The sequence below is a fragment of the Colletotrichum costaricense genome, assembly GCF_030867565.1.
Source record: "Colletotrichum costaricense strain IMI 309622 chromosome Unknown Scaffold_5.1, whole genome shotgun sequence".
NCBI lineage: Eukaryota > Fungi > Ascomycota > Sordariomycetes > Glomerellales > Glomerellaceae > Colletotrichum > Colletotrichum costaricense.
The window spans coordinates 2,216,301-2,228,788 of NW_026848234.1; the positions used below are offsets into that span (position 1 = coordinate 2,216,301).

At 48.8% G+C, this 12,488-nt stretch overlaps 3 protein-coding genes across 3 annotated transcripts; all 3 read left to right on the top strand.

Moving 5' to 3' along the window:
• Positions 1 to 1,705: 1,705 nt before the first annotated feature.
• On the top strand, positions 1,706 to 2,344 carry CCOS01_05874 (uncharacterized protein; the record flags this gene model as incomplete). The annotated part of the gene is made up of 1 exon (XM_060454050.1): positions 1,706 to 2,344. The coding sequence occupies one exon, from the start codon at positions 1,706 to 1,708 to the stop codon at positions 2,342 to 2,344; it is 639 nt and encodes a 212-aa protein (XP_060315822.1).
• Positions 2,345 to 2,696: 352 nt separating this feature from the next.
• Positions 2,697 to 2,900, top strand: CCOS01_05875 (uncharacterized protein; the record flags this gene model as incomplete). The annotated part of the gene is made up of 1 exon (XM_060454051.1): positions 2,697 to 2,900. The coding sequence occupies one exon, from the start codon at positions 2,697 to 2,699 to the stop codon at positions 2,898 to 2,900; it is 204 nt and encodes a 67-aa protein (XP_060315823.1).
• A 5,503-nt stretch (positions 2,901 to 8,403) lies between these two features.
• CCOS01_05876 (uncharacterized protein) lies at positions 8,404 to 9,480 on the top strand (the record flags this gene model as incomplete). The annotated part of the gene is made up of 2 exons (XM_060454052.1): positions 8,404 to 8,613; positions 8,722 to 9,480. The coding sequence occupies 2 exons, from the start codon at positions 8,404 to 8,406 to the stop codon at positions 9,478 to 9,480; spliced, it is 969 nt and encodes a 322-aa protein (XP_060315824.1).
• Between the last annotated feature and the right edge of the window lie 3,008 nt (positions 9,481 to 12,488).

A 12,488-nucleotide genomic window follows, 5' to 3' on the forward strand; every position in this document is an offset into this window, starting at 1 on the left:
ACCTGAAAAGTAGGTGATGTCAGGCGGGGGGTGGGGAGGAGGGAAAGGCGGGATCAAGAAGCTAAGAAGGGTGGAATGGGAAATGTCCGACAAGAGTGAAGGTGCGGAAGAACCCCTTTTGTGAAAAAGGAAGGATAGTCGACGGTGAGTGCGGAGTAGACACGAAAAAGTACGTGTGGTGTCTGAGATTTTACTTAAGACCAAGTAACGAGCAGCGGGAATGCCGTGAGGCGTGGGGTGTGTGGGTGAGGACGGCGGCTGGTTTAAAGTGATCGTGGGACGACCCTGGGTTGTCGGTGACAGGCTATAATTGCGGGACCGCTTGTCTTTGCTTGCAACAATATTGGATGGGCAATATTGGAATTCGGCGCGATTGCGGATTACCAACCCTTGCTCCGGCAGCGGGTAACAAGGCCAAACGAGTCGGTGGATAGATTGAGCGAGCGAGCGAGTGAGCGCGTGAGAGGCAGATAACAAAGCGGGAGGCAGGCCAAGTTTTGGTTTCTCTTTTTTTGGCAAAATAGAAAGAGGGAGAGGGAGAGAGTGATTCGCAGAAGTGAGACAGGCAGAAGGGGGATCGGCGATACCACAGTCAGGCGCGGAGGGATGTTGCGACTCTTATGTGTGGGATATCGTTCGAGTGTGTAGCAGCTGAGCCAGGCCTGGAGGACAGAATAAGGCGAGTGTGAGTCGGTAGTCGACGCGGGCTTGCGTAGGTATGCGGGATAGTGTGGGTGGTAGCAGCAGCAGCGTTTCCTTGCTTGAGTGTATGTAGGATTCTGAGCCGAAAGAAGGCTGGAGCGAGTAGTATATTGTGTACGAAGTACGAAGTAGAGGACAGACAGCTCGTGCGGGTTTGTGTGGGTGTGCGAGTGATGATGTGATGGGCTTGTCTTTGATTGGGGTTGGTTCGCGGGTTGTCCAGTTGACTTGCTTTTGATCCAGACGAGGAGAGTGGGTGGGTGTGGTTAAACAGTTAAAAGTGTGGGAGGAGTGTGGGAGGGATAGGATAAATGTGGTAATCGGGCCAGGAAAGCTTGGGGTGGGCGAGGCGAGAGGATAAAGAGAATAATATCAGGTGTGTGTGTGTGCGCGCGCGCGAGTGTGTGTCTTCTGCTTTTTCCCATCTACCGACGCAAGACCGAGATGGCTGTCCGAGTTGGGTTATTTACTTTGCCAAAGTAAGTGTACACGGTTACGGAGAGTAGCCGCGGTTGAAGAATCCATCTTATCTCCAGTTCTTTTTTTCCCCTTCCCTCTCCCCGCTGAGCAGACGATACTCCATACGTCTTCACGTTATTTCCCGCCGTCTAATCCATGACGCTCTATGCCCTGGACCCGACCAACTCCTGGAGCCGCGATAATAGGTCCGAAGATGGAGGTGGATAGGTTGAATGAATGCGCGAGAGCTTGGTATGACGCCGAACCGCCGTCTGCATGGTTTCCTTCTTTCTCTTCCTCACTCTCTTCGGCTATCGTATCGCCTCGGCTTCCTCTCTTTGCCTCGTCAAGGAGACGACGACGCATACTTGTCCATCAACCCCAATAGCCACCTTCTACGACCCAGCATGGCCCAGCCCAGATCAACAGCCAGCAGCCTGCTTGACCTGATGTTTGTCATTGCGGGGAGGTACTTGCAGAGGCACAAGCGTCAGGCGTAAAGCCTCGCGGTAAACGTCGCCAAAAGCAGTAACTGAGGGCCTCCATGTGCCAAGTACCGGTACATCGTCCCCCATCTGAGGCGGGGGGGAAGGGGATTTGCACCTCGTCTCGCGACTCAGCAAAGGCCAAAAGGCCTTCAGGGTCTTTGCGGATCAGCGGCTCGAGCGACCGCTGTGGCAGGTTCGGAAGCACACGCTCACAGTGCTTGACAGGCTGGAATGGGCGAATCCTGAGCGGCGGAAACGGAGGAGAGAGGTCGGCCTTCTCGCCGTCGAGCGTTTCGCAGTGTGGGGTAGGTATCCGTCGAGCCAACTCTTCACAAAAAAGGCAGCATGTCATGGTGCGGCGTGCCTTGGTGCTGGTTCCTGGGGGGCAGGTTGTCATAATGGGCCTGGGCTGGAAGCATGGGGGTGGCCTCGGCTCCCCATGTATCGGTACCTGCGTGTCTGCTTTTCCCTTGATGCGCCGTCAGCGAGAGACGCTGGGCCGTTTCTCCGCATGGTACTGGATCGCATCAAACCGCCCCTGGCTGTGTGATCCTGGGAAAGAAGCTCAAGAGCCAATGTACGGAAGCCCTGCCTCGTTCGATTTCGGCCTAGGACGAGGGAGACAACAGCCCGACGATGACATGCTCTGCTCCACTTGGGGGAGGACCAAGATTGCGCTATCCGTACCAGCCTAGGTATGTGATTGTGTGCCCACGCCCATCAAGGCCCGTCCATCATAGGCACAGTACGGATATTGGCCTGCCCAGTTGCGGAATGTCTTTCCTTTCTGGCGAATGAACGGATTAATGACTGAGAGACGCAGGCGGAAGCGGACGATGCGATGTAATGCGATGCAGTGCGAGATACTCGATCACGGGCTCGACTAGGATGATGTAGTATCCCGCCACGGAGGATGGTCCTCAGAGATGGGCTAGAGTAGATAGGGCAGTCATATAGCAGAGCAACGACCGTGCCTGTTGCTGCTGTGGTTCGAATACCAAGCACAAGCCTTAAGGTAAGGTGAGGTGGTTTCGCGGTGCTGGGTTGATGCGGGCTGAACTCTATCTTGGACGGGATTGCGGGGGAGAACTCCATGAGGGGAGGGGGAAAATCACAAGCCTTGAACTTGTTCCAACATCTCCATCAACACAAAGAGAAAAGCCGGGGAAGCTGCGAGCGATTGCCAAAACTCAAACGATGGAAGACCTGGTGGCTCCTGATTCAAGACGCCTCTTTCCATTTTGCTTGTGATTTCCCCCAGTCTCTGCTCCTCTGCCTTCCACATTGATCCCCCCAATTCATGAAGGCTGAAGCCTTCGTCTTCGTCAGCTCTTGCCTCTTTGGTTGAGCAGGCACCTCTTGCCTCACTTTCCGCGGGATGGCTGTGCGCAAAGGACCGTTGACGGTTGACGTATCCGCAAAAGACTTTTCTGCCTGGGCTTCCCGCTGCTCCTTACGTTGCGTGGTCGTGGATACTCACGTAAGGTAAGAAACTTGGGGCTGGAGAAGTGGCGACGGTTGTTGTTGGTCTTGAACTTGGTCCATCAGACTCCATGCTGCCGACACCTATCACCGAGAGCATCCTAGGAGATGCCGGCTTCGGTGGAGACATGTGAAGAAGAACCGAACGATGTTGACGGCGCATCCGTTTTCTCTGTGGCACTCTCCAGGCTTTCCACCCCACAAGACAACTACCGTAGAAACTCGAGCACTTTAAACTTGCATTAGCCCGTGCCAACCCTACTAGCGCTCTAGCAAAACCGTAATACTACCTAAAGTAGTTAAATATAGCCGTTACTTATTTTTAATATACACTAACATTCTAATCGATCTAGCTAATAAGAGCTTATTATTAAAGCTAGACCTATAATTAATCTAATTTAATAATTATTTTAGCTTTTTTATTAGTTTTAAGCTTTTTTTATTAAATTAATAAAAAGGGTAAAAGTATTAATTAGAAGTTATTATATATAAGTAACTAAAAGCCCCTAACTATTCCCTAGCCTATTATTACTAACGGGCCCCTATTTATATAGCAGTTAGATTATTAAGTTAATATACTACCTATTAATACCATTACGGACTTTTTTTATTATAGAAATATATTTTAACCCGTCGTTTAGAATAGTAAAGTTTAGAATCTCTTTTTATAACGTCTCTTACTTAATATAGGTTTTTATATTAAAAAGCTCTTATTTAGTATAATTAATAGCCTTAGTAGGTATATTTTTAATTTAGATCTCGTTAACCTAACTATTATTAAGCTAAATAAATATTCTATACTATAAAAAGGCCTAGCTAATTATTAAGCCCTTCTCATAAGCTAATTTAATAGCTACCGTTTCGACTATTTTAGTAACTATTATTCTTTTTATACTTATTTCCTACTTAAGCTCTTCTTACTTATTTAGCGCTTTTTTTTCCTCGTTAAGTATATAAGCGTTAGTTATTTTTAAAAACTATTACTTAAAGAGCTTATTAATTATAATATCGAGAGGTTAAAAGAGGGAAATAGTTTTTAATAATATAAAGTAGGGTATAATATAGTATTAATATAATAGTATTAAAATAGAATCTATTTTATAAAAAGAAATAATATTTATAACTAATAAGTACTCGTCTTTTTTAATTAATGTTACTAATTCTTTTTTAATCTATTATTTAAATAAGTACTTATTATTATAAGCCGTTTTATTAAACTTAACTATTACTCTTTTTATATATAATAGGCCCTCTTTTTTTTATAATTAACCCCTTTCCTTTACGGGCTTATTATAAAATATTATTTTTAGTTTAATTCGTTATATACCGTTAATAAAAATATAGAGTATTAATATAGCCTAGTGCTTACCCTAATTACTACGGTTATTCTTATTAACTACGGTTTTAGCCCTAATATCGTTATATATATAACTATTTAAGTATTTAAAAAGAACTAGGGTCTTATTAAAGTTAAGAATTTATAAGTTAAAAAATCGACGAGCTAGATTCCCGAGTATATTTCTAAAATTAGACCGCTTTACTATTACTAAGGCTATTTAGTTAATTCGTTAGATAAAAAAAAAAAAGCTATTAATAACTTTAAAATACTTAGTAAATAATTTAGTTACTTATTTAGTAAGTTAACGTTAAGTAATTTATATACGATTTTAAAAACTATAAAACTAATTAGAAAAAAAAATAAAAAGATATTTACTATTTAAATTCTACTTAATAAAAATCTACTTAGCATTCTTTTTAAACTAACTAATATTAATAAGTTTTTTTTTATTTTATTACTAATAAAAGGTATTATAGAGCGCTATTTCGAGCTCTAATTATTATAAATAATAGGTATAATTAGAGAACCGATTAATAATTAACTTATAGTTTTAATACTAAGTAATAACCGTATTTTAAAGAACTTTAAACTAATTTATAACTTCTTAATATATAGGACGTCTATATATCCTTAGTAACTTAGTTTTGCCCTAGCGTAGCCATAGTAAGTAAATTACTTTTTTATTAATTTTCTTAATATAATAATACTTAAGAAATATAAAGAGGTTAATTTTAGTTTAGTAAATATAGTAATAAGGGCGCTATTTAACTAGGTAACTTCGTAATATATATTTTCGGTTTTTAATAGGGGTAAGAGCAGGCCCGCGGCGCTTAATTATTAAAAATATAATTAGCTTTTTTATTATATTTATATTCTTTTTAATAAGGGCCCGTTATAAGGGTATTATAAGTATTTAATAAGGCCCGTAGTAGAAGTATAATTAAAAATATAATTAATAATATAATTAGTAATTAAATTAGTAATATAATTAGTAAAAGTATAAGTAGTAATAAGCCGTAATAAGTAGCTAAGTTAATTACTAAGTAGTAACTAAAGGTAGGTAGAGGTAGGTCGAAGTAAGTAGTTAAGTAGGAGTAAAAAATAAAAAATAATTACTTACTACCTTTTATATACGGTATAGTCAATTATATAATCGAATATAATTAACTACCCGAAAAGGTTTAGTATAGGAAGCTAGCAGGGTTAGCACGGGCTAACGCAAGTTTAAAGTGCTCGAGTTTCTACAGTAGCTTCTTCGGCGCCTCGCCTTAACTTTTTTTTTCTTCGTCTCGAGCGACCGTCGAACGCGCATGTCCGCCCCTCCGTCGCTTGGTTTTCCGACCTCGCTTCATCCTAGCGGCATGCTTCCCGTCTGGGGACCCTCTGGGCAGTGGGCTTTGGTCTCAAGCAACGGAAAATCTCGGGACGGACATCTCCCACGTTTGACAAACGTGTCCCACTTTGGAAGAGAGGGAAAAAAATGCTTTCCCCACGGCTGCCCCGTCAAAACGTCCTCGCTGAGTCGCTCCAGCCAAACGCGAGGCTTCGGAATACCTTCGGCATGAGAATATCCCGGGAGGTAATACAGGCCGCGGCAGGATGATGCTCATGTTGGACCACTCTCTTCTGATCCAAGGGCGAGAATCATGCAATATCCATATGCCGGAGAATGGCAAAATTTCTTTCTTGCCTGAATGCCTTGTGCGTTTCTTTTCTGATTGACAAAAATTTTTGATCAGGATCCTCCCTCACGTCGATTCTTGGAACGCAGCATTCGGAACCTGGCCCTCCACAGCATGCGTACGAATAGCCAAATGCGCAGCATCATAGTCTCGGACGAACAAGTTGACGACAGTTTGGATTGGGAAGGTTCCTCCTAGCCCATCGCCTAGGACCATGCAGCTTTAGTCGAAGCTACCTAGGTAAGGTAGGCGGGCAGTGGCAGGTCAACCTCGACTTCTGGTAGCAACGCATGTCCAGTGTAAGGTAGTCGCCGTGGTAGACGGCCTCAACTTCCGATTAGCTCGCCAGTGTTCGAGTCAATTCGCCGAGGAGTTGCTCGGCAAGCGTCGAAGCAAAAATTGAACCAGGTGCCCATCAAGGTCCAGAGCCATCAAAAGAGGTGTGGAGGGGATGGAATCGATCGATGGGCCATGCTTCCCCTCTGTAATAGCGTCGGCGCTGGCGTAGGCGCATACACTTGCATGTTCTGCACGAGTCGCGCGATCTTTCTATCTGGCATGTCAATACGTAGTGCTCTGTGCCTGGCCGTCATGGCTCCTGTCAACTTTCCAAGGAATGGCTCAATGCTTGCCGGGCAGTGTCCGGTGTGAGTGCCCGCCGTGACGGACATCGTTCCTGCGGGCGGGTCAGCTTTCTTCCTGCAACCACGTCAAAAGTGACAAGCTGTCGACTCGTCGAGGATGGATTGTCGACGGGCGGAAAACCCGTAACGGCGGTAGGAGAGGCCCATTTGGGAATTGGGCGAGGAATTTGACCGAAAGTACCGAGGGTCACCTTGCGACCCCCCCCCCCCTCCCCGGAGAAGAAGAGGAAGACGCAGAACCTGAAGCCCCACCCGCTAGAAGGTCTCTCGGATCTGGGAAATTCACCGCGGTTGATCCGCAGCCACTCACCTTGGACCGACCGAGGGCACGCTATCATTTGGCAGTTCTTCCAAGTTCCGGGGCACGCCGATATCGCCCCGCCGCCGAGGCAGGCAACTCCTGGAATTTGAGCGAGATTCCCATGACCTTTCCAGCCAGTGACATATGGGAATTCTTCCAGTCTGATGACCGGGACTTTGGCCCAAGTGACCCGCCAATATACGGAGTACTTGCAAGAAAAGCATTGCTACGGATATGTTCGTGTCAATCAAAAGCTGCATCGAGGACGAGGGCAGATTCAGAAAGAAGAGGCATACCGCAATACAGCCAAAGGCAGGCATGTCACAAGAAATTCAGGGTCCATCCACGGCGCCGCAAACCCGCTCCGTCTTCCCAGCTGCAGCAGAGTATCCGTAACTGACTGGACGGCCGCTGGACACGGCTGCAGCTCTCCTGCAGCTGTCCCGGTAGCTTTATTCAAACCAGCAAACGGGCGTCCATTCATGCACTTGCTGTCCACTGGCCCATGGTCCACGGGTCAACGTCTCCATGGCCATATTCAAGAGTAAGAGTGGGATAAAGCAACGAGAAGGAGAAATAAAAACCCTCATGCAACACTAAGGTAGCAAGTTCTGGCACCACCCACTTTATGCCCCTGTCTCGCCCCAAATGCGCCGAGAAAATTGAGGAGCGGGAAAGTAGACTTCGGGAGCAAAGACCCCTTATCTCGCATGGAGAAGCGATAAATTACTCCGAAGACACAGGATGGGCGGTGTAGAAAGTTGCGCATCGCGACGGGCATAATCGTACAACCACACGAATACCTTACGGAACAACGGACGTCTCCATCAAATCTCATGAATCCGACCAACCAAACCACGAGCTGTAGAGTACTACCTACCGAGTATACCGATTTCCTGACCTCAGGCCCAACTTTGAAGTTTGAGAAAGGTAACTACAGCCTACCGCCCCGCCATTCCGCGAGACCGAGGCACGCCGCACGCCGCACCGCTCCCCCTTTCTCCCAGGGCAAATCACACCTACCAGCCACGCACCGGCGCCGCATCTTTTCCCCCGAGCTCGCTCTGCATCCCATCCCGCAGCTCACCCCGCCGCCGAGCCCCGTCTACCGGACACCCGACCTCCACAACCCTCGGCTCAATCTCCCCGCGTCATACGACGGGAGCTCTCCGTTCCATCCAATCCCTCCCAACCACACCCACGCCCAGGACTCCTACCCGCCCGCCCGCCTTCATCATCGACCGCATCGGCCTCACCGAGAGCAAGCCACCTCCGGCGCCAACGCCGCTGCCGCAAGCTAGCCATCATGCCGGACAACACCCCGAGAAGCTGGTTCGCCGTCCCGGCCCCCGTCGCCGCCCTCTTCCGACGCTTCCCCCTCGCCGTCTACCCTGCCAACGACCTACCCCTCCGCAGTCCCTCCCGCGGCGACACGCCGACACTATACGTCTTCATCGCGGACGACGATGCCCCGAGGGGCCGACCGAGCTTCAACCCCTCGTGTCTAAAGTGGCAGGTTCGTTTCGATGTCTTCCTCCTCTTCCCTGGCGACATGCCCGCCGTTGCCTATATCCGTCCTCCGTCTTTGCACGCAGCATCCGGCTAACCCTCCCCTCCCAAACAGACCTTTCTCAGAATCGCCGGCGTAGACTTCCACATCGCCCCCTCAACAAACCACGCCTCCCCCTCCGGCGCCCTCCCCTACCTCCTCCCGCCCTCCCCTCTCCGCCCCATCGCCGGCCCCTCGAAACTCGAATCCTACGCCCTAGAAAACACAACCCTCAAGAGGCTGCCCGTGCTCTCCTCCTCCTTCTCGACCTCCTCCGCGCCCGACGCGGAGCTCAGGGCCCGCGAACAAGCCTACCAGTCCTTGCTGGACCACCGCCTCCGCGCCGCCTGGCTATACGCCCTTTACCTCGCCCCCGCCAACGCGGACCTCCTGTCGCGACTCTACATCGAGCCGGCCTCAAAGAACCCCGTCGTCAGGCTGACGCTCGCGCACCAGGTCCGCGCGGCGGCCGAGGCCGAGGTGCTGAAGGTGACGAGGAGCGCGGTGGTGGATGCGAAGAGGGTACACGCTGACGCGCGCGCCGCGTTTGAGGCTCTTGCTGCGTTGCTGGGGGAGAACGGCAGCAGTCGAAGTAGTAGTCACTCGGAAAAGGGGGGAGAGGGTGGTGGTGGTGAGTGGTTCTTTGGCTGCGAGGGCCCGACGCTGTTTGACGCGTCTGTCTTCTCGTACACGCAGCTGCTGCTCGACGAGGAGTTTGGGTGGGTGGACGAGTCGCTGTCGGAGATTCTGCGCGAGTTTCCTGCTCTTGTGAGGCATCGCGAGAGGTTGCTGGAGAGGTGCTTTCCTGATAGCGAGGAGGGGGTCTTGGTATGATGAACACAAAGTAAGGTATAGCTTCAGAGCAAGACAGAGGGGCAAAACGGAGGTGGAAAAGAGCCCGGAGGCTACCGGCTCCTTTACCGTATAAGACGATCGGAATAGACATCCGCCTATAAGTGACGGAATAATATATCATCAGCATGGCACGGCAGGTCACCGAGGTAACATAGAGGGTTACCTAGAGGCGGCTTGCCAGCATTTGCGCTTCTCAACTTACAACGTTTTCTTACTCTACTGGGTGATATCTAATGTATCGATATTACGCGTATGATGCGAGACGTGTCTCGACGAGGCGTCATTTCTAGACCAATGTCTTCGCGGATTCGGACAAGATATTGCCTCTCTCTTTCCCGACCGACATTTGTTTGGCTTGAATAATTTGACGTTGGATCATGTACCTAAGGATTTGTGTGTGAGTTGGTCTCCATACTAGATCTGTATTCCAAGAAAGAATTCGATTCGAATGTTTGTTTAGCATTCGAGTTAGGTAAACCCCTTTCTCTCATGCCGACTAGGCCGTCCAGCTGGCTCGCGGTGAGTGGCATTGAAGGGGGTTTTGATCAAATGTGGCCACACGGCCTAGGTTGAATCACGGGCGCCTTTGAGGAACACGCCAGGATAACGACCATCTCAGCTTGGCCAAGTCGACTTGTTAGTTGACTGATTGCCTCTCATAAGCCTTGAGGCGCTTACCGGATGCTTCTTATTTCAGGCAAGGGAAGAGGGATGGTAATGACGCAGCATGTCGTGGGCGCTGACGGCTTCGCAGGCAGACGCGGCGGGGTACCCTTTTGAACAGTGACATGGGGGCCAAGGCCTCCAGATATGGTGTGACGGTTTTCTATCAGAGTAAGTGACCAATGCCATGGTATGGGCGACAGGAGTAGAATGAACTTCATCCTTCCACTGCTAAACGTTGAGGATGTCAGCGGCTGGCTTGTTGATACCAAGAGGGCAGCAGGTGCATAATAAAACATCGAATCGTGCTAAAGATGTATGAGGATGCCCTCTGATGTTTCCATTGATTGGCTTAGTACAAGAGTCTGAGTTCTTTACCAAAAGTCTGGGACACGAGGATGCAGTCAGCAAACCAAAGGATAGCTCCAGTATCATGCCTCTACATGAACTTTCAGTCCCTACCATAAAAGGCTATCGCGGTAGATCAGGGAATGAGGCCGACACTACAGCCAGTCGTGATATTGTTCCGCATCGCGGCTTCATTTTCTCAATAGGTGTATGGCGTTTTTGACCAGCGACGTACAGGTAAAATGACATGTTATAGTTATAAGCAACCAACAAAGACCCGTCAACTTTCATATCTTCGCACAATAGGAGGATCCTTTCCATAAGATCTCAGGTATGAAACGGGCTGGCCTCAGTATCGTCAAGGAAGTGAAGCATAAGAGTTTTTATTGTTGGAACAAGAGACATAGCGCACACGGTTCAATTTGCCGTGGCTACAGGCAAGTGGTCAGTTGTCTCTTTGACAATAGACGAGCGTTAGGCATTGGATGCTAGTGCCAAACACGAAGTTATACTTACTTTCTTGGTCGCTGAGTTTCCTCGACACAAAGACGAAATCATGGCAATGTGTTCCAGCTTGTACGCTGCGCCAAAGTGTCATCTTCTTTTCGCGGACGAGGCTCGGACACAGAAGCAGTACTTACTTCTCCGCGTTCAATAATTCCAAAACACATAATTCAAGTAGAAGACGAGCGCTAGTTAGAAAGTGACTATGGCACGACCCAGTAGAGCCGTATGTGGTTGTATCAAATCGGTGTAAGATCTTTGAAAGTAGACTTTGGTTGGAGCCCTCTCTGCCTGTAAGTCAAACCGACCCACCACAACAACAAACTGACGACAAGAGACAAAAGAAAATGAGGAACTATTAAAGATATCGTCGAAAGAGAGCAAAAAGTGAAACCAAATGCTCAAAAACCAAAAGAATTGATCAGTGGGAGGCTTGAACTCCCGGCCTTGGCATTACGCAACATTTCAGGTGAAATATTAGTACCACGCTCTAACCAACTGAGCTAACCGACCAGTTGTTCGTAAACACCTTCCGGCTTTGCATATCTAAGTAGGCTTTGATGTAGCCGAGCGGCCCACCAAACGCCGAACACCACCCACCCTCCCAATCAGATCGAGGACGAATAAGATGAAGAGATAGAGTCAGAAGCGAACGATGGTTAGCTAAAGAGTGAGAGAATCTCAAGTTTGTATTCTGCGACAAAAATTGTCCATGCGGCAGCCATATCAGAAGCTCATCTCTTAAGGGAGGCTCGGCCGGCAAGGCTTGGGTCAGGATGAGGAGGAACCTGACAAGAACAAACGGCCGGCTTTCGACAGCGACGCCGTGTTCACACGGGCACCTGCGTCGGGATGTTTCCCCTGCCCGACTTCCGGTCATGTCTCTCAGTCAGGCCTGTCTATTGCACCGGACCGTGAGACATACTTTGGCAGTTTGAGTTGCTGTCGCGGTGAAAGGGCGAGACCGGACTGATCGCAAGCAGCGGAAGATCGACAACAACCTCAGAGGGGTTCAGAGTGAACAGAAGAAGCTCGTAATCGATGATGACCCGGCAACATTCCGCGCTGCCAGGAGTTTAAGCGACGCCCCCCGCGAAGCGATCCCGGCTCTGGGGGCTGAATATAGCCCCAGGCATGCATACTAATAATAATAGCCGCAGCGAGAGAGAGGCAGCCCCAAGACCTCTGTCTCTCAGCCAGTCACCTTGGAAGGTCAGCTGCAGCTCGTTGCTGCAAGACTGCGTCAGATCAGGTCCGGCGGCTCGGAGTGCTGGGTGCTGGGTGGGAGGGGGGCGTCAATGACTATCGATTTGTCCTGCAGGGCCTGCATGTTGATGGCAGCAATAATGTTGGCTCGCCGCTCACAGCTATGTCGCACTCCGTATCCGTACACTACATTGCAATATACCTGCTCCGTCACACAGCCTACCCGTACTCCATACGCACAAGAGTTTGTAAGCTTGCGCTCTGCG